The following is a 22,780-nucleotide window of genomic DNA, read 5'->3' as shown; positions in this document are numbered from 1 at the left end:
AACATTATGGTCCGTGTTTGTAAGTATAATTATTTATTACTGGCAGTTTTGTACTTATATTAGTACCTAAAGTAAAGGTAGGTAAATAAACAACTCTAAAATATTTAATACTGTCTTTAATAATTATTATTATTAAACTGTGTATAAATTAATAAACTTAATATAAAATACAAATATTTTACAACAATCAAAACTGTACTTAAAACAAACGAACAAAATTATGCATTCGAGTTTCAGTTAATACTGAGGGAATAATCGAGAAGGTAACTTAAATAATGAAATAAATTTTACATCTATATTATAAATAAGGTTGAAAATGCTTATCATTACAAAGTCTTGAGGTATGGTTAGTATATGAAAGGCAATTTTATTGCTATTTTAATACTTTGTTCATAATTTCAGTCTATACAACATCACAGCCGGGAATATCAGTATGACGGAGCCGATCGTGTACGTTATCGCCGCTCCCGAGTACCAGTATACTGAAAAAAAAACATAAATTAAAATGACTTGGCCACACTAATCGTAAGTCGTTACTACAAACCACGCGCGCCATTGCCAAATATTCTGTGTATGAGATACAAACTTAGTTCGCCCACAAATTGTCAATAAAGCCAATAGGGATGAATGAAGGGACTAATGCAATTCCAATTTTAAATAAGTAACACCCCTCTTTTTTTGTCGGGGGTTAAAAATAACCTAGTCGAAGCGACGCGACGCATCGTAATACATTCCCGCCTACACTCTTTACTCTAGAGCATAATAATCTCTATTATTCTATAGCTGGCGGACCAACTTATTTCGATCGATTGTTGACATAATCCGACCAAATGACATAGATCCGCAATCTGCCTATTAATCAACTTCTCTGATAGTACAAAATCTGAAGACTGCGCCAGTGTGAGTTGAGCTGTATGTAGCTTGTACAAGATGGCCGCTCCACTTACCCGCACACGCTAGCAGCGGTCCGGCGGCGCGCGCCAACGCCCCCAGCGAGCGCAGACCGCCGAGCGCCGCCCCGCGCGCTGCCTCCGGGCTGGCGGCCGCCACCATCGATGACAGACACGACACCGCAAATGCCGTCGCTGTAATGTGGTTCATGGTGAACACTTTATCCATCTTATACTTGGTTTCTACATTCTGAAGTGTTTCGACATAAGTTTTTCTGTCACCGACATTTTTTTATCCGGGGTTGCATTTGAATTACGCATTATAGGGAGGGGGGGACCCCTCCCCCTCCCTAAAGTTAGGAAATCAGTTAGAATACCACGAATTTTTTTTGAAGTTGTTTTTATTTATGAAATAACGCGGCAAACGTGCAAACGGGTCACCTGATGGAAAGCAACTTCCGTCGCCCATGGACACTCGCAGCATCAGAAGAGCTGCAGGTGCGTTGCCGGCCTTATAAGACGGAATAGGGTATTTTGACAGAAGTGTATCTGTTTAATAGCGTTGTTGATTGGTTGATTTTGACGTAAGTCTAAGCGAGCGAGAAGCGCACTGCCGTTTCTCACAAAACTAAGCAAACAAAGAACACAATATATTCGGAACCTATTAAAAGATCGTGAAACCAACCGTAAACTACAACCATGAATATTATGCACTTACATATAGCGAACAACACCAGCCCCGCCCACAGCCAGCTAATAGGGCGCAGCACGGGCGGGTGTGACGTAGCAGCTAGCGCTACGCAGAGGAACGAGGGCGGAGTCAATATAAGCGCCGCCCGCGCCGCTCGCTCCGCCCCGCGCGGACCTAGGCGACGCGACGCACCGCCTTGTAGCAGCGCCATTATTACACCTGCGACAAAATATCGTAAATACTAAATATTAATTTTAAAATCAACTTTATTTAATAAATAACACGCGAACTCCAAGGAATTATTTCATATAATTCCTCGGAGGTGTGTTTGCGTAGAGATTGCGGTATATTCTTATTTAGATAAATTTATCCTTCATGATTCATTTTAAATTTGCACGCAATTATAAAGACAATCTTAAATGACGTTTGTATTTCAAAACGTGGAAAAATTGTTTAAAATTTTGGTTTATCAATTTATAGCCTATACAAGGTGTAACAAAACTAAATACTTAAGACCTTAGGGTGTGTATGTGTTCCTTGTAGAGAGTTCACTGTGTGTGTGTTCAAAGTAGCACCACTGAAAGACCAAAATTTTTTTTACTTTTGTATAGGGAGACTCGTGACGCTGGGACGCTCGCCCATATATACAAAAGTGAAAAAAAAATATTGGTCTTTCAGCGCTGATACTTCCACAGTGAACACATACACACCCTAAAGTATTATCACTTAATTTTGTTACACCCTGTATAGGCTATAAATTGATAAGCCAAATTACTTTATCTAGTCCTATAAATTATAGGGCTAGATAAAGTAGTGTCAAACAACATTTTAAACAGCAAAAACTTAATATTTAAACAACTGTTCCACTGCGCATTGTTGTCACAGTCACAGCCGATTGCATTAATTGGGTACTAACTTTAATTTATGACAAAGGTGTAAAGAATTGAAGTGAAGAAAATAATACTACCGTCCATAACCGAAAAGTGGAATAAGTCGAGTTTTTGGGCAAATTGCATTTAGACTTTAGTCCATAAGTATAAACTCAATTTTCCCAAAAACTTGACTCTTTGTACTTTTTAACCAACTTCAAAAAAGGAGGTTATCAATTCGACGCGTATGTATGTAATATTTCCAGAACTGTCCAGTTTTTGTATATGTTTATCTATATCAGCTTCTGAACAAATGTGCCAAATTTCAAAAGTGTATGTATGTTTGTACACACATATCTCCGGAACTGCAAGTCTGATTTAAGTGGTTCTTTTTTTTTTTGTTGTACTAATTATTGTTCAACTTAGGGAATACTGCAAGTTTCATCAAAATCGGTTCATTAGTTTTTGAGATAGAGAATGTTAATTCTTAATTACGTACAATTTGAAGTCGGTTTTATCTTTTTAAAATACTATTAACACAAGGATGGCAGAATAGTGGTCCTTACCTATTACTAAAAACATTTTCCCCTGTTGCATTGCAGTGTATTTAAATGTATGATGTGTCAGGAATGTCAGAGTAAACTCTAAACCAGAGTATATAAATAAATAAATAAAGTAGATAACTCCTAATTTTGACAACACTTCGCTTTGCCGTTTCGTCATATTTTTCACTGCTGTAAAATTGAGCAAATGCCATGGAGAAACATAGTCTATGACCTTTGCTAGAGACATAGATAGAGGTGTTCTTTTTTCCTGTAAAAGAAAATAAATTTGTTTAAACATTCAAGCAAATACAATACTTGCATTCCTTTCTTCATTTTAATAAGAAACAAAACATACCTTTGTCAGTGTTTCGGGTACAAAGAATAATACAGTGGCTATATTAGCGAGTGAAAGAGATAGAGCATATAGTGCTGGTCTCTCGCCCCATGCATTTGTCTCGTAACTACTGTTCACCGCAAACCAAGCACCAGCCAAAGGACCTAAGATGAAACCTATTGAAAATGCCAACCCTACGAGTGCCTGAAACAGTGAATTACTGTTGCATAAATAAATAAAAAAAGATTTTGTCACAAGGTTAAAATCCAAAAAGGTGCATAGGATATAATAACTTAATTAAACAGTGATTGTAGAGTTGTAATAAATATAGAAATAATTATAGACAAGTCTCAAGATAGGACATTTTTATATTACAACTCTCATGGTACAACACCAAAGATCCAGTTATCTACATATTTAATTTAAATTATTTATAACATGTTAATTTTATTCTGTGGTAAATGCTATTGGTTAAATAAATGTATATTTACCATTCCCTTTGGTCTTGTTTTTTCATCTGAAGCATCTGTAACAATAGCCATACAGAGGCTTACATTAGCTTTGCTTAGACCTCCTATGAACCTGGCTAGGACAAACAGACTAAAAGTAGTTGCACAACTCCACAGTGCATGAGAGAGTGTGATACCAACCTGGAATTAAGAAAATATTCTTAAGAAGTTTCCATTGTTTAAAAATTATTTTTTAGTATCCTGCACCTGTTATGATAAGTAATCATTAATCATAATAATATAAAAAATAAAATAGAATATTACAAGAAATAACTCTTGATAGAAAACTCAAAATGGTTTAATCTTTTGTTTTGTTATTTTATTTTAAATATGAAACAAGCCAATCTTGTTTTATCATTGTAATACTTTATCTCAAGTGTATAGATCTTATTCTAACACATATTTGCTATATCATCACTTTATTACTTGACCTAGATTACCTAGAGACCTATCAATTTTATTTCTACACTAAACATTGTTGTATAAAATAAACAGTAAAATAATATTGTAATAATCATAACCCAAACTTACCAAGCATATCAATAGCAAAGGTTTTCTCCCATAGGCATCAGATAGGCTTCCAATTATTGGGCTCGTTAGGAATTGTAGAAAACTGTACATTGATCCTAAAGCACCACCAAACAAAACTGATGAGAACCGGTCTGGTGCTCCCGTTAACTTTTGAAAACTTTGCACAGCTTGTAGCAGTGATGAGTACAAAGTGTTTGAGGTACCTTCCTGGCCATGGTAATAATCGAGCAGGGAAGGTAATAGTGGTAGTATCATAGTAAATGCAAGTAGGTCTAAAAGTAATGACAAAAACACAAGACCAATAGTTCTAGCATTTTTTGGCTTGGATTTCTCAAATTGCTCATTTATGTTTTCTTCTGTTTTGCCATTTGCGCCTTTTCGCTGTCTTATATTATTTGTATCTTGGGTTTCCTGTAAAATATTTGATGACAAAGTAAGTTACAGAACAGATATTTTTTGAGACATAATAAGTCTTTGAAATACTTATAGTTTATAATGTAGTGAACAAGCACACTAATATAAAAATCAAATTCATATTTATTACAACAATAATATTATATGACCCTGAACTTAGCAGACAGCAGACAATATAAAATTTCAAATAGGGAAATGCGCGAGCTGAATTATTTTTTTCAAATTTACCAAAATGGAATTTGTTTGTCGGTGAATTACCTACTGCCTACAGGTGATAATATACAAAATTTTTTTTAAGTAATGAAAAGTTTTTAAATTATAAAATAAAATTTTGGGAAGCTCTCAAGCAATATATTATATTATTGTTTAAAAGCACTTACCATTATTTTTATTAGATTAAAGCAGTAATTTGTATGAAAACCTGTATGTTCTTGATCCCTATGTGTTATCTTTATCAAAGCAAATAACTGTGTGAACGAACTGAAGCCATTGAAAGGCAAAATTAGATTCTTCCGAAGTTTATAACTTTCACTTTTCAACCATTGATGCAAAAACAGGTTCTTCCGCCAATATTCAAGCAAAACAACTGCTCACTGTTTACTTCAAGTTTCAACTGTCAAATTTATGTCAAATGTCAAACACGTTCTGGCAATATTTTTGTTGCCAGGTCTTAGGACCAAAAATGTTGGTCCTTGAGGGAGAAAATTCAGTAGACTTTGATTTAGTGGTCTTCACTCTTCTCATCAAAGAGTAGGGTAAAATACGAGATTATCATCATTAGAATTTTTCAGTAGATGGACACTTTGATCGTAAAAATAAAAGTTTGTGGTTTTTAAAGGGCCCATTCACGGCAGGACTGCACGGCAGTCCTGCATTGAATGGGCCCTTTTATGCGACGTAATTCGTAAATAATAACGGAATTAATATTGAGGGGCATTCAAGTTACAATAAAAATAGAGTATTTTTTATCAAGTTGCGGTGTAAGCTGTAACCTAAATAAAACACATATTATTAACTGGACGACGCTCCCAACTCCGTTGCGCCAAAACTCGTTTATCGCGCGGGAACCATACATTTCTATGGGTCAAAAATACCCTATCTCCTTTCCCGGGACCCAAAGTATCTCCATGCCAAATTTCAGCAAAATCGGTTCAGCGGTTTGGGCGTGAAGGGGTAACAGACAGACACACTTTGGCATTTATAATATTAGTATAAGTATGGAAGTATGGTTAAATTTTGTTTTTGGTTTCACTTTTGTAAAAATAAAACATGTGTACGTATTTAAATAATATATTACGTTTAAATTTAATTTTTTACAGCTATTTCTAAAATCCTAAGCTGTCCAATGAACCAGTCATTGGACAGCTTACGGTATCTAGATTCTAGAATCTAGACTACAGTCTTCATTACTCTATGCTTTGTGGTTGCCATCTGTCAATTGTCATCGACCTGCTGTCAAAAAATTGTCAACGCCGTGAGCCGCCATTTTGCGTGTGCTATAAATTGTTTTCAACTTTCTACGTTTAGTTTTTATCGATTGAAATTGCAAGATATTTGTGAATCATGGGAGAGGATAAAGGTAAGGTTTCAAAACCAACTATATATCTTTACAGAACTTATTTTTTATAAAAAAATTATCTTATGCAGATCGTCGGCGTAGGTCGCGTTCTAGGGAAAGACGCCGATCACGCTCACGATCAAGGGAGCGCAGGGAGAAGCCAAGAAGAAGCAAATCTCGGTCACCCTCCAAGCGTTCCCGTCGTCGCAAGCCTTCTCTGTACTGGGATGTGCCGCCGCCAGGTTTCGAGCATATCACACCGTTGCAATACAAAGCTATGCAGGCCGCGGGACAAATTCCTGCCAATATCGTCGCTGATACCCCGCAAGCCGCCGTCCCGGTAGTGGGCTCTACTATAACGAGACAAGCGCGCAGGTTGTACGTAGGAAACATACCATTTGGAGTGACAGAAGAGGAAACCATGGAGTTCTTCAATCAACAGATGCATCTGTCGGGCTTGGCGCAAGCTGCTGGCAATCCAGTTCTCGCGTGTCAGATAAACTTGGACAAAAACTTTGCATTCCTTGAGTTCAGATCTATTGATGAAACCACACAAGCCATGGCCTTTGACGGCATTAACTTTAAAGGGCAAAGTTTAAAAATTCGACGACCACACGATTACCAACCAATGCCTGGCACAGAAAACCCAGCTATTAATGTTCCAGGTAAGTTTATTTTTGTAAATATACTAGTAAGTTATATTATTGGTATTTTGCAGTAGCAGTAGTGTTAATATAGAAGTTAGTCAACTATTATTTAATTACAATAATATTGTGGTCTATAAAAAGTAATATATAGTTCAGTAAGTGTAGGAATAATGATTATAAATAATTGTAATAGTATTTAATATAATACAAACATCAAGACATTACACCACCAAAATCAATGAGAGCAACATCTGTCACCATTTAATCTTCTGTACACATTCTTTGCACATATCTTTGATCCTTCTATCTATGCAGGGAAAGTACACTATGAATCCTAAAACAATAAACTCTTACTCAAAAAAACCTGATTTACAATTTTTCTAGCTGGAGTCATCAGCACTGTTGTCCCAGACTCACCACACAAAATATTTATTGGAGGACTACCTAACTATCTTAATGAGGATCAAGTAAGTATTATCGATTTTATCTAGTGTTTTTATTGTAAAGTAACCTTACCTGCCAAGAACACTCAATAAATTTACTGTATTACTCTTGGAGATAATAATAAAGATTAAACAACAAATTTAACAGTAATTTTAGTGTTGTTGGTAGGATTTATTGCAAAAATGTTATGTATAAGTTACAAAAAAATGTATTGATGACTTAATTATTTGCTTGGAAGAATATTGTCAAAAATTCTAAAAGCTGGTAAAATTCATTTGAGAATTAATAAAATTTTGCCAAATCAAAAATTTCGAAATACTTTTTGTCCTTCAAAACTTTAAGAATACCTATATTATTATATGACATTTAAATTATTATTTATACCGAAGATTATAAGAACATGAAATATTTGATAAAAACATGATTAATTATTCACAATGTTTCAGGTCAGTGCCAAAACGCTCACATTAAATTTCACAGAGAAGCTTTCAGTACATACAGCCAGACCCAAATGCCCCTCGAATTTCTATCTTTTTAGCCTTTTTTTTTATTTCTTTTTAGCGGAACATTACAAATATAGCAAATGAGTAGAAAATGTTAAGATCACATAGTTAGGAGTAGGTGCCAATGCCATTTCAGGGAGAGATTCAACAGTTGACAGGGCAACGGTGCAGCCAGCAGTGAGCCGCGTTATGTTTTCGTAAATTTCAGGTATTTTCAGGTACCCCTATTTGGGATGAGCGTGGCCGGCTCACGCTCAAAACAATCTGAAACATCTCACTGATATAGTTTGCTTTTTGCCCTTCCCTAGCTTAGATTTGGCACATTCGCGGCCCGCGTGTCACTGTTGTCTCTCATTCTCATCTATTCGTCTTGTACTTGAACGAGACGACGGCACATTAAGGCAAGTCTCCTCCGTTCATATATAATATTAACATGAGGCTAGACAGGTCACAACATATTGACAAACTTTGCTCCAAAGCGAAATATTAAAAAGGGAAATATTTTTCGCATTAATGTATACTTTATTTATAAAAATTGTATATTCTATATTATACCATATTTATATATCCATACTGTTTAGACTTTGAGACTTTTACTAATCACTTCTCTAAAAAACAGGTGAAGGAACTATTGATGTCGTTTGGGCAACTCCGAGCTTTCAATCTTGTGAAAGATTCTTCTACTGGGCTCAGCAAAGGTTATGCCTTTGCTGAATATGTGGATATATCAATGACTGATCAGGTAATTAATTAAAAATAATTATAATTATATTTTTAACATATTATTCTAAATACTTGAGTTAAATATTTACCACATGTAACAATTTTTCCTTTTTTTTTTATAGGCTATAGCTGGTCTCAATGGAATGCAATTGGGAGACAAGAAGTTGATTGTACAAAGAGCCAGCATTGGAGCCAAGAATTCGACATTAGGTATTTTTATTTTCTTTAATAATTATTCTAACAAAATTTATATCTGATTCAGCTGACATTAAAATTATCTCCTGTTTGCTTTCAAAGGTTTTTCCTCACTGTGTTCTTGTTAAATGTGTTTATTTTCTTCCAGTGCTTTTCCTTATCCTTTGTCTTTTATTAATGGACAAACAAAACACAATTCATATTAATTTGAAAAGTACTAATTATATGATGTGTTCGTGTAGATTAGACTAACACACTAGATTTTTTTGGTGTTGGTTGTAGATTTTAATTAGATAAAGTAATTTGTGTAGTTAGACTTTCTATGTCCTCAATTTATATAGTTTTCAACATTATATGGATAAAATCTATCAAATGCTAAGCATGATTTGCAGAAATACTAGAAATTTCATTGAATATTTGAGGTCCTATAATACTGTAATACAGGATTACCTAATCAACAAAGTATGGCATATTAGGATAAGTCTATGGAGGCGGGAAACATTATCTAGTTTTAAAGTCATAGTTATACTGCCATATTCAGCGACAAATAATTAGTTAATTAATTGTAATTAAGCCCCATACATTCTGTCAAACTCTTCATATAATTGAAGTTTAATTATAATGAAATGTCTCTGAGTTAAAGCCGTTACTCCTGTTTTAAAGATTGTGTAATTACATTCAGCATAAAAAAGTTGTGAAACCCTGCCTAATATGGGAGTCTTTGATAGTGTAACTCATATTGTATGTGACGTGCAGCGGCGATGACGGGTGTGACGCCGGTGACGCTGCAGGTGGCGGGTCTGACGCTGGCGGGCGCGGGGCCGGCGACGGAGGTGCTGTGCCTCCTCAACATGGTCACACCCGACGAGCTGCGGGATGAGGACGAGTACGAGGACATATTGGAGGACATTAAGTGAGACCGCTTATACTATTTAATATAATTAATAAGCATGAGAACATTAACTATAAGTGAATTGATTCAAGAGTAGATGCCGAACTTTGGTCGTAATATTTCAAGTCAATGTTGGTTGTTTATGTCAACATAGACTTGGTTTGACATACATACAAGGTGTAACAAAACTTAGTGATAACAATTTAGAGTATGTATGTATCCCTTGTATAGAGTTCAGTGTGAAAGTAGCAGTGCTGAAAGTCTTCTTTTTAGGGTTCCGTAGTTTTGTATTTTGTATGGGCAACTGCCCCAACGTCATGACTCATGAATTTACACAAAGTTTTGTACACCCTAAATATTTATAATGTCATTTGTATATTAAACAATGATAAAATTGGAGACAGCCATTAAAAATGGTTTTACTGTATTGCATGATTTAGCTGCTTACTGCATCCTTACATATTATAAGAATGGTAAAGAAATAAAACAGCTAGTACACATTAAGTAATTTTTTTAGGACTTGTAGAATAGTGTTTTAATGCAATTGTGTTCATTTGTTTCCAGGGACGAGTGTAACAAGTATGGCTGTGTGCGCAGCATAGAGATCCCCAGACCTATTGAAGGAGTTGAAGTACCAGGATGTGGAAAGGTCATTGTTTTATTTTTAAGTAATGCACACAGTATTATCAATCTCGGTCGGCTCGGCTATACATAACTTATCTGACAGATACTCCAATACTCTGTAAGATAAGTTGTGGATAGCCTATCTGGCACTTATCAGGAAGTGGTAAAGCAGGCCCTAGGTACACAATAATATTATGTTGTTGACTACGCAATAATATTATGTTGATGATTTTTTTTCAGGTATTCGTAGAGTTCAACAGCATTGCAGATTGTCAGAAAGCCCAGCAGACGCTCACAGGACGGAAGTTCAGCAACCGCGTCGTGGTCACGTCATACTTCGACCCAGATAAATATCACCGCAGAGAATTTTAAAACTTCTTTAAAAATGCACTCGTAATATCTCAACAATAATTCCATATTATGTGACAGTGACATACTATCATTTCATTTATAATATGTACTTTAATGTATTTTAAGACGAAATAAACACAAGTATATCTAACATTTTTATTGTTAATTAAAATAGGCCTCCATTGGCAATCATACAAAAGCATACCTTTTTGACCCTTTTGTCAATGATGATGTTTATTTTTGTTCGCCTTGTAACTTCAGTAGGTATAATGTCCAAAAATTTATTATTTGTGGCAACAAAATTTAAGTCTATAGCAAAATAACAATTTTAAAAAAATAGTTCAACGCTAAGGTAAGTAAACAAAGATAACACATAAAAACATGGGCGTACCCAGGTTCTGGGCCAGAGGACAAATCAGATTTTTTATAAGCTAGGTGTTTATAAAGAATAAAAAAATTATAATTTTTAGTTGTAAAAATATTGTATTGCAAACAAATGGCAAAAATTAGTTTTCTTAATTTTTAATTTTTATTGATAAAAGTACTAGATAATATACTTAGTAGGGACGTCAACATGATCCAGGGGGGGGGGGGGGGGGGGGCAGCTGCCTCGGTACGCCCATGCATAAAAAACGCATCACACTTCATCCTGCATTGCTGGCTGGTATGTGTTGAGAGGGACTGTGTCAGAGGACAGCACGATCTTCCTCATCACCACATACAGTACACCTCCTACTAGCAGCATCCCGATTCCTGTCATCAGACTGATTGCCCACGCGGGAACTGCGTTGCCATCTGCAATCAAAATTGGATAAGTTCAAAATCTGTTCAGTAGTTTATGTGCATTGCAAATGGAAGAAATAGGTACGACAGATGCCTTGAGTCTTGACTTATAAAAAAAGAAGATAAACAAGCAAACGAATATTAATGGAAAGCGATTATCGTCTCAAATGGTCTATCTTACAACGCAAAGTAAGCGTACAGCTCGACAAGGCTTTAAAATTTAAAAGAACGTGGCGAGAAAAGGAACCTAACTAAAGCTTCTAGCCTTCTATCATACAAAAACCTCATTTTTGACAGTTCTCCTTTACCAGCAGCGCTCCGTCCACGTTCATTGGAGCACTGACTTGCAGGTCTACAAATATATACTAGTAATCTGTGCTTGCAGGTTGTAAAGATGTAGACTTAAGCGGGCCCCTAGACGATCAATTTTATTGCCCAATAATATTACGTAGTGTATGGTATTGTGCAGCAATATCAATGACGGTTTAGAGTTTAATATAACATTGCTGAGTCTTTCAAAATATTGTTCAATGTCAAGGGTGTCGCCAGGGGAGGGGCGGGGGGGGGGCAGGGAGGGGCAGCTGCCCCCCCTAGAGATTCTAAAAAAGTTGCCATATATATATATATATATATATATATATATATATATATATATATATATATATATATATATATATATATATATATATATATATATATATATATATATATGTTATGTTATGGTATGTTATTATAACTTATTTACCTACAAGTTTTTTATTGCATAGTCAAGAGCTCGTGCTCGTGTAGCTTTACACATTGGACTCTGTACTGTCACAGTATATATACCTATGTATATAGTACTAAGACTGGGTTGCACCAGAGGCGTGGGTAAAGTTAAAGTTATGGTTATAGTTAAGGTAAATTTAACTTTAACTTTACCCTTAACTTTGCCCGGAGAAATTGACAGATGACAGGTTATACATGCGCGTGGGCGGGAGCGCTGCTGGTAAAGGAGAACTGTCAAAAATTGCGGCTTTTGTATGATGACAGCGTTAGTTCCTTTTTTCGCCACATGCATTTAAAACCTTGTCGAGCTCTATGGTTATAGTTAAATATGGCGTCTTGATGGCGTCCATTTTTAACTTTACCCAAAGATTTGACATTTTGCAATGTAGATAAAGTTAAAGTTAGTTGGTGCAATCCAGTCTAAGATACTGTTGTTATTACAATCGCTGTAGATGTAAGGCTCGTATTACAAGTGAAAAGCTTCATGTGCTGTCGACTTTACCTACAATTCATACCTACTTTTCTCATTCATAGAGAATGAGAAAAGTATGAATTGTAGTAGGTAAAGTCAACTTGCCCCCCCCCCCCCCCCCGCGCCATCGGCTGGCGACGCCCTTGTTCAATGTTATTGTATGTAAACCATAAACTTTAGGGGCTGCCTTATTGTATAAATAAGTGGATTGTAACATTATGAATGTTAACTTACGATAGTACGTGCGAGTCATAACACGCCTTCCACGAAGAATTTTCCTTCTGGCTTCCGCTTCATGGGTGAGAGTGCTTAGGATTACTGAGAAAATAATACATTATTAATTATAACATAACTTGGTCCCGTAGCCCGTATAAAAATAACTAGCCGTTTGACCGAGCTTCGCTCGGTATTCGATAATACACGAATAAAATGACATTTTCTAAAAATTATTCCTACCTAGATCGATTTATCGCCCCCGAAACCCCCTATATACTAAATTTCATGAAAATCGTTGGAGTCGATTCCGAGATTTCAATTATATATATATGTTACGCTCAAAGACCGAAAACGCTCAGTGAGCGAAAAAATGGCTCACAACGCGTTGTGGTAATAGTGAAACGGCCACGACGCGTTGTGGTAATCACAGAAATACCACAAAGCGAAATTCGTGTCGTGGCTGATGCGTTGTGGCTATTCGACCACAACGCATTGTGGTAGGTAATCGAGTAAAACCATGACGCGTTCTGAGCATTTAAAGCACACTTGGACACTATAAAATTACTCCTGCTTAACTGGCCTGGTTTCATTAAAACCAGAGTGCTCTTGTGTATTGCGCACACACTTGGGCACTATAAAAATAACTCATGCGTACCTGGCCTGGCTTCATTGAAACCAGAGTGCTCTTGTGTATTGCACACACACTTGGGCACTATAAAAATTACTCCTGCTTAACTGGCCTGGTTTCATTGAAACCAGAGTGCTCTTGTGTATTGCGCACACACTTGGGCGCTATAAAAATACTCGGCGAAACACAGCGCAAGCGCTGTTTCACACCGGTTTTTTGTGAGAACGTGGTATTTCTCCGGTCGAGCCGGCCCATTCGTGCCGAAGCATGGCTCTCGCACGTATAACCTCACGCTTGGGCGCTATCAAATTACTCCTGAGTAACTAGCCTGGTTTCAGAACGCGTCGTGGCCGTTTTCATTAGGACCACAACACGGATTCGCGTCGTGGCTGTTTTTAAATGCTCAGAACGCGTCATGGCTTTTTTCGATTACCACAACGCGTTGTGGTCGAATAGCACGTCAGCCACGACACGAATTTCGCTATGTGGTATTTCTGTGATTACCAGAACGCGTCGTGGCCGTTTTCACTAGGGCCACGACTGGCTCTAATGAAAACGGCCACGACGCGTTCTGGCAATCACAAAAAGACCATAACGCGAAATTCGTGTCGTGATATGCTATTCGTTTTTCTTGATTTGTCATTGATTGATTAAGCGTCCTTAGGTATGGAAGATTATATTTAAATTACCACGCGTACTACAAAATATTTTTTCTTTTACTAAATCACTGCATAACGTGTTTTTCATTATTATTTGAAAATATTTTCATTTAAAATTTCATGCGAAATTCGCGTCGTGGCTGTTTCACTGTGACCACAACGCGTTGTGAGCCATTTTTTCGCTCATTGAGCGATTTCGGTCTTTGAGCGTAACATATATACAAGAACTAGCTGTTGCCCGCGACTTCGTCCGCGTGGACTTCAGTTTATAGCGCGCGATGTCAACAAAATTGGTGTCAAAAGCTTTTATAAAAAAACCCTGGTACCCCTTAAATCAATACAGCTGTGCAGTGTGCAAACAATAAGTACTTCATTTTTGTATGTTAAACTTTATATATTATGCCAAATTTTAAAGCTTATTTAGCCCCCCAATTACACAACTTTACCCATAAACTATTTATCATTGATAGGTTTAGCCCCAATTTCACCAACGTCTGTTAGTGTTAACAGCTTGTTAAAATATCCTGTTTTCTCTTTCATTCATATGAAAAACAAAACAGCTAACGTGATACTAATTCGAGCATTAACTTTAACAGTCGTTGGTGAAATTTGGTCTTAAGGTTACGTCACTGCCTGCACAGATAAAGTACTGAGTTATTTAATACCGTAGAATAGATATAACAATCGAAAAAAATCGTGACTTAAATGTAAGATGATACCACCTCTTATAGAAAGACTTTTGAGCAAGCGTCAGCGCGATGTAGAAGACGCACGGCGCCATCTATTATGAATTTTTTGAACAAATTTACGACCCTTACAACCCTTTTTTCCAGTAAAAAAGTAGCCTATGTCCTTTCTCAGGCTTTAGACTATCAGTATACAAAATTTCATTACGATCGGTTCGGTAGTTTTGGCGTTTGGCGTGAAAGCGAGACTGACAGACAGACAGAGATACTTTCGCATTCATAATATTAGTACAGATTATGTGCACACTGCACAGCTGTTTTTGGGTATTTTGATTAATTAAGGGCCGCGCTACACCGGAATGGCAGCGCGCGGCGAGGCGAGCACTTTCAGCGCTGCCATTCCGGTGTAGCGCGGCCCTTAAGAGGGGTACCACTTACCAGGGTTTTAAAAAGTTTTTAAATTTGACACAAATTTTGTTGACACCGCGCGCTATAAACTAAAGTCCACGCGGACGAAGTCGCGGGCAACAGCTAGTTATGAATAAAAACAATAATATATAATAAAGTAGGTATGATTAGTTCTGTTATAATAATGAAGTAAAAAATAAAGCGCCATCTGTTTTCATATATTAGAATTAAAATGTTGATTGCATTGATATATTTTCTGGATGGAATATAGGCCAACACAACACACTCGAACTCCTTAGAAATGCAGTAGGAGTTCTATAAGATAATATAGATTGATTATTATTATAGCAAGTGATAATAATATTAAACATAATATTCTAACGTATTAAAAACTATAAACAAAAACATAATAACTAATAAGTTTGATTAGTTCTATGTTCCAACAAAGTAAAAAAAGCGCCATCTGTTGAATCGTATTAGAACTAAAATGTTCATTGCATCGCGTCGATATATTTCTGGATTTTTTATAATATTATACATAAAATATATTTAAGATTTTTGAAATATTATTTTAATACACATCCAAGACCCAGGAACATTGAAAACTTTTTGTTCCGCCTGCGGGACTCGAACCCAGGACCCCCGGGATGAGCGCTGGCCACGCGCAATGCGAAGTAATTTTCATCGATATTTTCATGGAAATAAGATATTTTCCCACATCAAAATGTAGCCTATGTCCTTTCTCAGACTCTAGAATAACTGTGTACAAAATTTCATTGCAATCGGTTCAGTAGTTTTGGCGTGAAAGCGAGACAGACAGACAGACAGACAGAGATACTTTCGCATTTATAATATTAGTATAGATTGCTCGTTTAAAGATATAAGATAGTAAGTATCTGAGGACTTGTGTTACAGGTACCAGACAACGGAAATACCTACCTATATTTAATACTAGATGTCCCGCGCGGCTTCGCCCGCGTAAATTAGGAATTTTATAGAAACCGTACATTTTCCCATAAAAAATAGCTTATTTCCCTACTCCCTTCACTTGGTCTACTCTATATCTGTGCTAAATATTGCCATAAAAATTGCTCAAGTAGTTGGTAATTTCTTATATTTCCTCCGTTTTTCCCACATTTTCCTGAGTTTCTTCGGTCGTATTAGTCTTAGCGTGATAATATTTAGCCTATAGTCTTACTCGGTAAATGAGCTATCTAACACTGAAATAAGTTTTTAAATCGGACCTGTAGTTCCTGAGATTAACGCGTTCAAGCAAACATACTCTTCAGGATTATAATATTAGGTAGCTATAGATTTTTTTTTAATTATCGCTTGACAAACTCGAGTCTCGATATAAAAGACTATGAAAAGTACCAATAACAGGGTCATTATAGGCTCATAAGTCATAACCATGGGACGATACATGGTATAATATGGTAGTGATGATGATTAATGTAATTTGCATAGTAGCATATGCTTTCCGTTCTTAAAACAACGCCGAAACTCCCAAACTTGTATCTATAAAGAATCAGGAGTTCTCTCAGCACCTTCCGAACCACGATATACCAGGTATACCTCGGTGCAAAATCTTACTTGTTGGTAGCATATGCTTAGAATACTTTTCACGAAACCGAAGTCACCACATGTTTCCCTATTAATTTTGAGGAGTTCCCTCGATTACTTATGGATCCTTCATGAGATCACCACTTTTGTGAATATAATACCAAATTGGGATGATACCCTATATAGGTACCAAAAGAAAAATTTTGGAAATCGGTAAACAAACGGCGCAGTAATCGTTGAACATACGAAAACGAACATAACACCTCCCCCATTTTGAAAGTCGGTTAAAATTGTAGCCTATGTGTTATTCTGATGTATAAGCTATATTATTGTAAAGTTTTATTAAAATCCGTTCAGTAGTTTTTGCGTGAAAGAGTAACAAACATCCATACATCCACACATCCATACATCTATACATCCAAACAAACTTTCGCCTTTATAATATTAGTAGGATTTTTAATTTTTATAGTACTTTACACAATATTTAATACACATCCATGACCCAGGAACTTTGAAAACTTTTTGTTCCGTCTGGATTCGATCCCGCGACCCCCGGCTTGAGCTACCAACGTGCTCACCACTGAGCCACATAGGTCGTCATAAAAATAATCGGGCAAGTGCGAGTCGGACTCGCGCACAAAGGGTTCCGTACCGGTTAGAGCGAAAGTAGACAAAAAATTGTGTTTTTTGTATGAGAGCCCCCCGTAAATATTTACTTTTATTATTAATTATTAAAGTAACAATATAATTAAGTTTTTTGTGAAAATTTCAAGTGCCTAGCTGTTACCATTATTGATTACGAGCTAAAAAAAGCCAAAAAAATCACGTTTCTTGTATGGGAGCCCCCCCTTAAATATTAACTTTATTTTATTTTTAGTATTTGTTGTTATAGCGGCAACAGATATACATAATCTGTGAAAATTTCAGAAGTCTAGCTATAGCCGTTCTTGAGTTACAGCCTAGAGACAGATAGACGGATAGACAACGAAGTCTAAAGTAATAGGGTCCCGTTTTTACCCTTTGGGTACGGAACCCTAAAAATCGGCCAAATGCGAATCGAACACAAGGTAAAAGGTTCTAGTTTATAAAACAGAGGGTCGCGTTGTGTCCTAGTCCATCACGATTGTGTCAACGAATACTATATAGTATATACTTACTCGATTGTGTGATGCTAGGTGCATAATATTATTTATTCTATTTTTATTTAGCAATCATAGTTCAGGAGATGCCTGGCGTGTTACGGCCGTTCCCAATATTAGTGACTAGTGACAGATGGACACCGGAGTCCCAATGAGGTCACTTATTGTTATTAGTCACTATCTTTGTTTCATAATAACGCACATTCTTTTTAAGCCTTTGTAAAGTATCGTCGATGAACTTATTTTGCAACACAACTAAAGATTAAGTTGAATACTTACGGAGCACAATCGCCAAATAATATAATATCGATTTGCTTTGTCCCATTTTGTAATCACTGCCGTTTTTTACACCAAATAGTTCTACAGCAACTAGCAACGTAGTAGCTGTTGGGGCACTGAAGTCGTACCAACACCTAATATTCTGTTATCTACAGATAAGATAAACCATTCAACCTGTAGCAAGTAGAACATAGGAGCCCTTATTACGAAAAATGATGACTCAGTATGAAGTCAATAAAGTTATGCACGGGCGTATATATGTACATATAGCTTTGATAAGGGGAGGGGCTAACGTAAAAACTCAAACAATATGTACCTCGCCGATTAAAATCGGTACTGTCGATTGGAACAAGTAACATGGATAGTCATGGGGGGAGGGTCCGGACCCCCCCTTATTTTTGATTTAAAATTAAATTGAAACAATGAGGGCGCTAAAATATAATTTGTTCTTAGTTTTTTTTTTTTTTATGAAATAAGGAGGCAAACGAGCAAACGGGTCACCTGATGGAAAGCAACTTCCGTCGCCCATGGACACTCGCAGCATCAGAAGAGCTGCAGGTGCGTTGCCGGCCTTTTAAAAGGGAATTACCATAGGGGAGGGTAGGGATGGGAAGGGAAGGGAATAGGGGAGGGTAGGGAAGGGAATAGGGTTGGGGATTGGGCCTCCGGTAAACTCACTCACTCGGCGAAACACAGCGCAAGCGCTGTTTCACGCCGGTTTTCTGTGAGAACGTGGTATTTCTCCGGTCGAGCCGGCCCATTCGTGCCGAAGCATGGCTCTCCTGGGGTCAGTGGGCGATAGACAAAATAAGTTTGGGAACTTTGGTCTAATATTAAAATTGTTTGTTAATAAAGAGGCTGGCAACGCTCTTGTAACTCCTCTAGTGAGCAATGATATTGATATCGCTGCGTTGCGCCAAAATACTTTAGAATTTATGAATCATGACGTATTTCAGTACAATATTACTTACTTATTAGTTAGGATAATAATACGAACAGCATAGACTGATATAATTTATTTCCCCTAATTATTATGACTACTTACAAAATATATTACAGTATTACTAATTAACAAATTTAAATTATTTGTCGTTGAAAATATTTTTAATGTCTGCTCCTTCTAGTACTTGAGCAGTTGCGGACTCTTTGTTCACTCTAACATTCTCTTCTTTTTCAAATTCCGGTCTTTCTTTTGAGACGGCAGTAACGCTTTTTTCAATAATTTCATCTTCGGCGACTCCTTCTGATTTGAGAGCTTCGTATTTTTGAAGCAGCCTTTTAGTTTGTGTTTCACCAGACGGCACTAGCAAATTAGTGCTTATTCCGTGACCTTTAGCATGGAATTTTCTGTAACATAATAAATTTTATGATAATAAAAAATATAATGGAGTCTCGATTCTTTAATAATAATTCGCCGCGCACTTGATCGCTTGGTAAAACTGTAGAGGCCAATCGGAATTACGCCTTTTAGCGATATAAGAGTCGTGCGCGGGCTTTATTACTTTTAAAATATTTGTCAAGCACATAAAAGGAATGTAGCAAAAATGTATAAAAATGTAACTTACGCTCTTACAACATCTTCCTTGTAAAGTATTGGGCGAATAGTTTTATTTTCCGGTGGCGGTCTTGCAAACTTTGGTTCAACGATAGGTGGAAATGCTTTGTAAATATCATACCACAGTGGTCTGTCATCTACCTTTATAGCTCCTTGCTTCAGAAGTGCCTCCATCCTAAAAAATATATGGCCATGAGTAAATTTTACAACTACAAATAAATAACACATGACACTGCATTGTTTATTATTGTGCTACTTATCAGAAATCATACTAATGCGTTCATACACATCCTAATATTATTGCACACAGTCATCTGTGTGCAATAATATTAGGATGATCTACTTTATTATTATTATATTATACTGTGTTAGAAAATTAAAAATCTTCATTAGAAAAGAAATTAAATTTATTAGAATAGTTTTAATCAAACAATCATAAAAATAAGAAATTAATAATCATTTTGCATGGCTTGAAGGAAAGATCTTCTTAGTGTTTCCCATCCATTGCGCTTAGTGTCAGATATCAATTTTTCTTTAAATCTGTTCATGTCTTCTTCCAAATCATCTTCAAGTTTATTAATTTCTTGTTTATGTATTATTTCAGCTTCTTCGCATCTGAAATATTAAAGGAGAGTCATTTATTAAAAATTATAACATTGCCATTATTTTTGTTCTTTTCATTCTTATCATCGGTACGTCACTGCACAGTTGGTAGGAAAAAAGTGACACACTCGTTTTCATACAAATGGAGCGACATGCGGTATCTATCTTGATCTATGTCTGTGTACGCAGAGTAGATATTTTATTAGTAAGATTGTTTATGTTATAATTACTCTTTTTTAAAAGCTGAATGAACTTCTTTGAAAGCTTTTAGTTTCTGTTTATGTGCAGCGGTGGCCTGCTGCATGCACTTTAGGAATGAGCTGGTGAGATGCTCCAACTTCTGTTGATTATCTTTCAAGGCGTTGTAGTCTGCCTCCATCTGGTTCAGGACATCTGTGAAGCCCTTGTGGAGATTTTCATGAATACTCTTCCTGTAAATTATATAAGTACCTTGCAGTCATTTACGTTGGACCATCTTGCATAAAATAGTTCCATTCCATTTTGTGAGGTTAGATAAAAATGTTTTAATATTGAAAAGAGAAGCTTACCTTGTTTGAAATTGAGTTTCCATTATATTGATGATTTTTTGTCTCAATTCTCCGAAATTTTCCATGCTGTCTGAAGCTTTTTTTTGTTTTGGAATACTAGGGGTTATACTTATAGCTGGATCTTTATCTATAATATCTTCAGATCGTTTTCGCTTTGTTTGTTTCTTATTTTTAGTTGAATTTTTAAAAAATTCTGATTCATTTAAAATATCATGGAGCTCTTCATTCAGAAATGTAGATTTAATGCCCTTTTTCATATTGGACATTTTATAGTCTCTCTATAATTATTTTTGAGTTACAAACGGTTAAATTACACTTTTTCTAACTTAAAAACATAAAACATTGGCTAATATAAACTTTGGTTTTTACTTTTTAGTGAAAAAATCACGAACAACCTACCAATGAGTTTAATTTTTTCCCGCTTTTACAAAACGAACAAACGCAAAATATTTCCCGCCTTTATGTATTTTTTAATAGAAGAATAGAATAATATTTAAATTTAAAAAGTTCATATTTTATTTTTAAAAATATTTACTTACCTGGAAAATATTGTTCCAATTCGTTCTAGCCGACTTGTCGCCATAATGTCGTTAGATTGTTATTAATTTTAATTAAATAATCACGAATATAAATATTTATTGTAAATAACTTTAGAAACACTTTATTCCCAAATAAATCGAAATTTAGGTTATGTTTGAAATTTTGAGTTTTTGACATTGACATTGCATTAATCTTTTGTCTGATGAATGCATAGACTTCTTCTTCTTCTTTTAAAAATGGCCGCCTCGGTGAGTTGCCAATAGACTTAATATGTAACTGTCGTGAAGGCATTGACTTATGGCCGTTCCCAATATTTGATCTATCTCTGGTTTTGCCCTACTAGAGATTGGAATAGCTCACATTAGAGACATATATTTTATGTCAATTGTGAGCTATTCCTATCACTAGTAAGTGTAACTATGTAACTGTCGTGAAGGCATTGACTTATGGCCGTTCCCAATATTTGATCTATCTCTGGTTTTGCCCTACTAGAGATTGGAATAGCTCACATTAGAGACATATATTTTATGTCAATTGTGAGCTATTCCTATCACTAGTAAGGCAAAACCAGAGATAGATCAAATATTGGGAATGGCCGTTAATATTTAATGCATGGAACACGGACGTAAAAGTGGCATGGAATTAATATGTACTACCTACGTACATATTAATTCCATGGATGAATGAACTGAAAAATATTTTTTTTATTTCATACACTTGGAGGCTGGGGCAAGGCGGAGTGTTAAAGGGCCCATTCACGGCAGGACTGCACGGCACTCGCAGTCCTGCAGTGAATGGGCCTCACTGATTGGTTCACACTCTGTGTTTCCGGCCGCAAACACAGAGTGTGAACCAATCAGTGAGGCCCATTCATGGCAGGACTGCCGTGAATGGGCCTCTTTAAAGATTATTCATATAAATACGAAATTTATTGCACGGAGACAATTTAGAGCTCCGAAAATAGAACCGTGGAGACTGGAATGTAGCTAATTTTAAACGAATACGCTGGAATGGAGTGGACTGTGGAAGCGACTTTTGCAACGAAACTTTACATTTATTATTATTCCAATGAACTATATGTCAACAGTACAACACATAAAATATTACCTGAAGTATTATTTTCACACAAATTAAATACAAGCAAAATAATTCGCGCGTGTCTCCCGCGGTTAAAACATAAAGTATAGCGGAATATAAGTGTATACGTACACAT

At 36.1% G+C, this 22,780-nt stretch overlaps 5 protein-coding genes across 5 annotated transcripts; 1 reads left to right on the top strand and 4 right to left on the bottom strand.

Moving 5' to 3' along the window:
• Positions 1-204: 204 nt before the first annotated feature.
• LOC121732572 (major facilitator superfamily domain-containing protein 10) lies at positions 205-5,367 on the bottom strand. Its single transcript, XM_042122501.1, has 8 exons — positions 5,164-5,367; positions 4,370-4,780; positions 3,821-3,979; positions 3,351-3,533; positions 3,017-3,263; positions 1,609-1,800; positions 948-1,085; positions 205-482 (listed from the first exon to the last, which is right to left on the bottom strand). The coding sequence occupies exons 1-8, from the start codon at positions 5,164-5,166 to the stop codon at positions 391-393; spliced, it is 1,425 nt and encodes a 474-aa protein (XP_041978435.1). The 5' UTR covers positions 5,167-5,367; the 3' UTR covers positions 205-390.
• Positions 5,368-6,234: 867 nt separating this feature from the next.
• Positions 6,235-10,867, top strand: LOC121732455 (splicing factor U2AF 50 kDa subunit). The gene is made up of 8 exons (XM_042122331.1): positions 6,235-6,362; positions 6,431-7,006; positions 7,373-7,455; positions 8,555-8,677; positions 8,781-8,868; positions 9,610-9,766; positions 10,310-10,394; positions 10,610-10,867. The coding sequence occupies exons 1-8, from the start codon at positions 6,347-6,349 to the stop codon at positions 10,739-10,741; spliced, it is 1,260 nt and encodes a 419-aa protein (XP_041978265.1). The 5' UTR covers positions 6,235-6,346; the 3' UTR covers positions 10,742-10,867.
• Positions 10,868-11,289: 422 nt separating this feature from the next.
• LOC121732401 lies at positions 11,290-18,477 on the bottom strand. Its single transcript, XM_042122266.1, has 3 exons — positions 18,322-18,477; positions 12,978-13,061; positions 11,290-11,515 (listed from the first exon to the last, which is right to left on the bottom strand). Exons 1-3 carry the CDS (start codon positions 18,365-18,367, stop codon positions 11,358-11,360), a joined length of 288 nt encoding a protein of 95 aa, XP_041978200.1. The 5' UTR covers positions 18,368-18,477; the 3' UTR covers positions 11,290-11,357.
• Positions 18,478-19,346: 869 nt separating this feature from the next.
• On the bottom strand, positions 19,347-21,739 carry LOC121732352 (28S ribosomal protein S23, mitochondrial). Its single transcript, XM_042122204.1, has 3 exons — positions 21,567-21,739; positions 19,887-20,051; positions 19,347-19,668 (listed from the first exon to the last, which is right to left on the bottom strand). The coding sequence occupies exons 1-3, from the start codon at positions 21,608-21,610 to the stop codon at positions 19,404-19,406; spliced, it is 474 nt and encodes a 157-aa protein (XP_041978138.1). The 5' UTR covers positions 21,611-21,739; the 3' UTR covers positions 19,347-19,403.
• On the bottom strand, positions 20,326-21,433 carry LOC121732351. Its single transcript, XM_042122203.1, has 3 exons — positions 21,028-21,433; positions 20,710-20,910; positions 20,326-20,491 (listed from the first exon to the last, which is right to left on the bottom strand). Exons 1-3 carry the CDS (start codon positions 21,291-21,293, stop codon positions 20,326-20,328), a joined length of 633 nt encoding a protein of 210 aa, XP_041978137.1. The 5' UTR covers positions 21,294-21,433.
• Positions 21,740-22,780: the final 1,041 nt, after the last annotated feature.

The sequence above is a fragment of the Aricia agestis genome, chromosome 12 (genome assembly GCF_905147365.1).
Source record: "Aricia agestis chromosome 12, ilAriAges1.1, whole genome shotgun sequence".
Lineage (NCBI taxonomy): Eukaryota > Metazoa > Arthropoda > Insecta > Lepidoptera > Lycaenidae > Aricia > Aricia agestis.
This window is presented reverse-complemented; position numbering and strand designations above follow the sequence as displayed.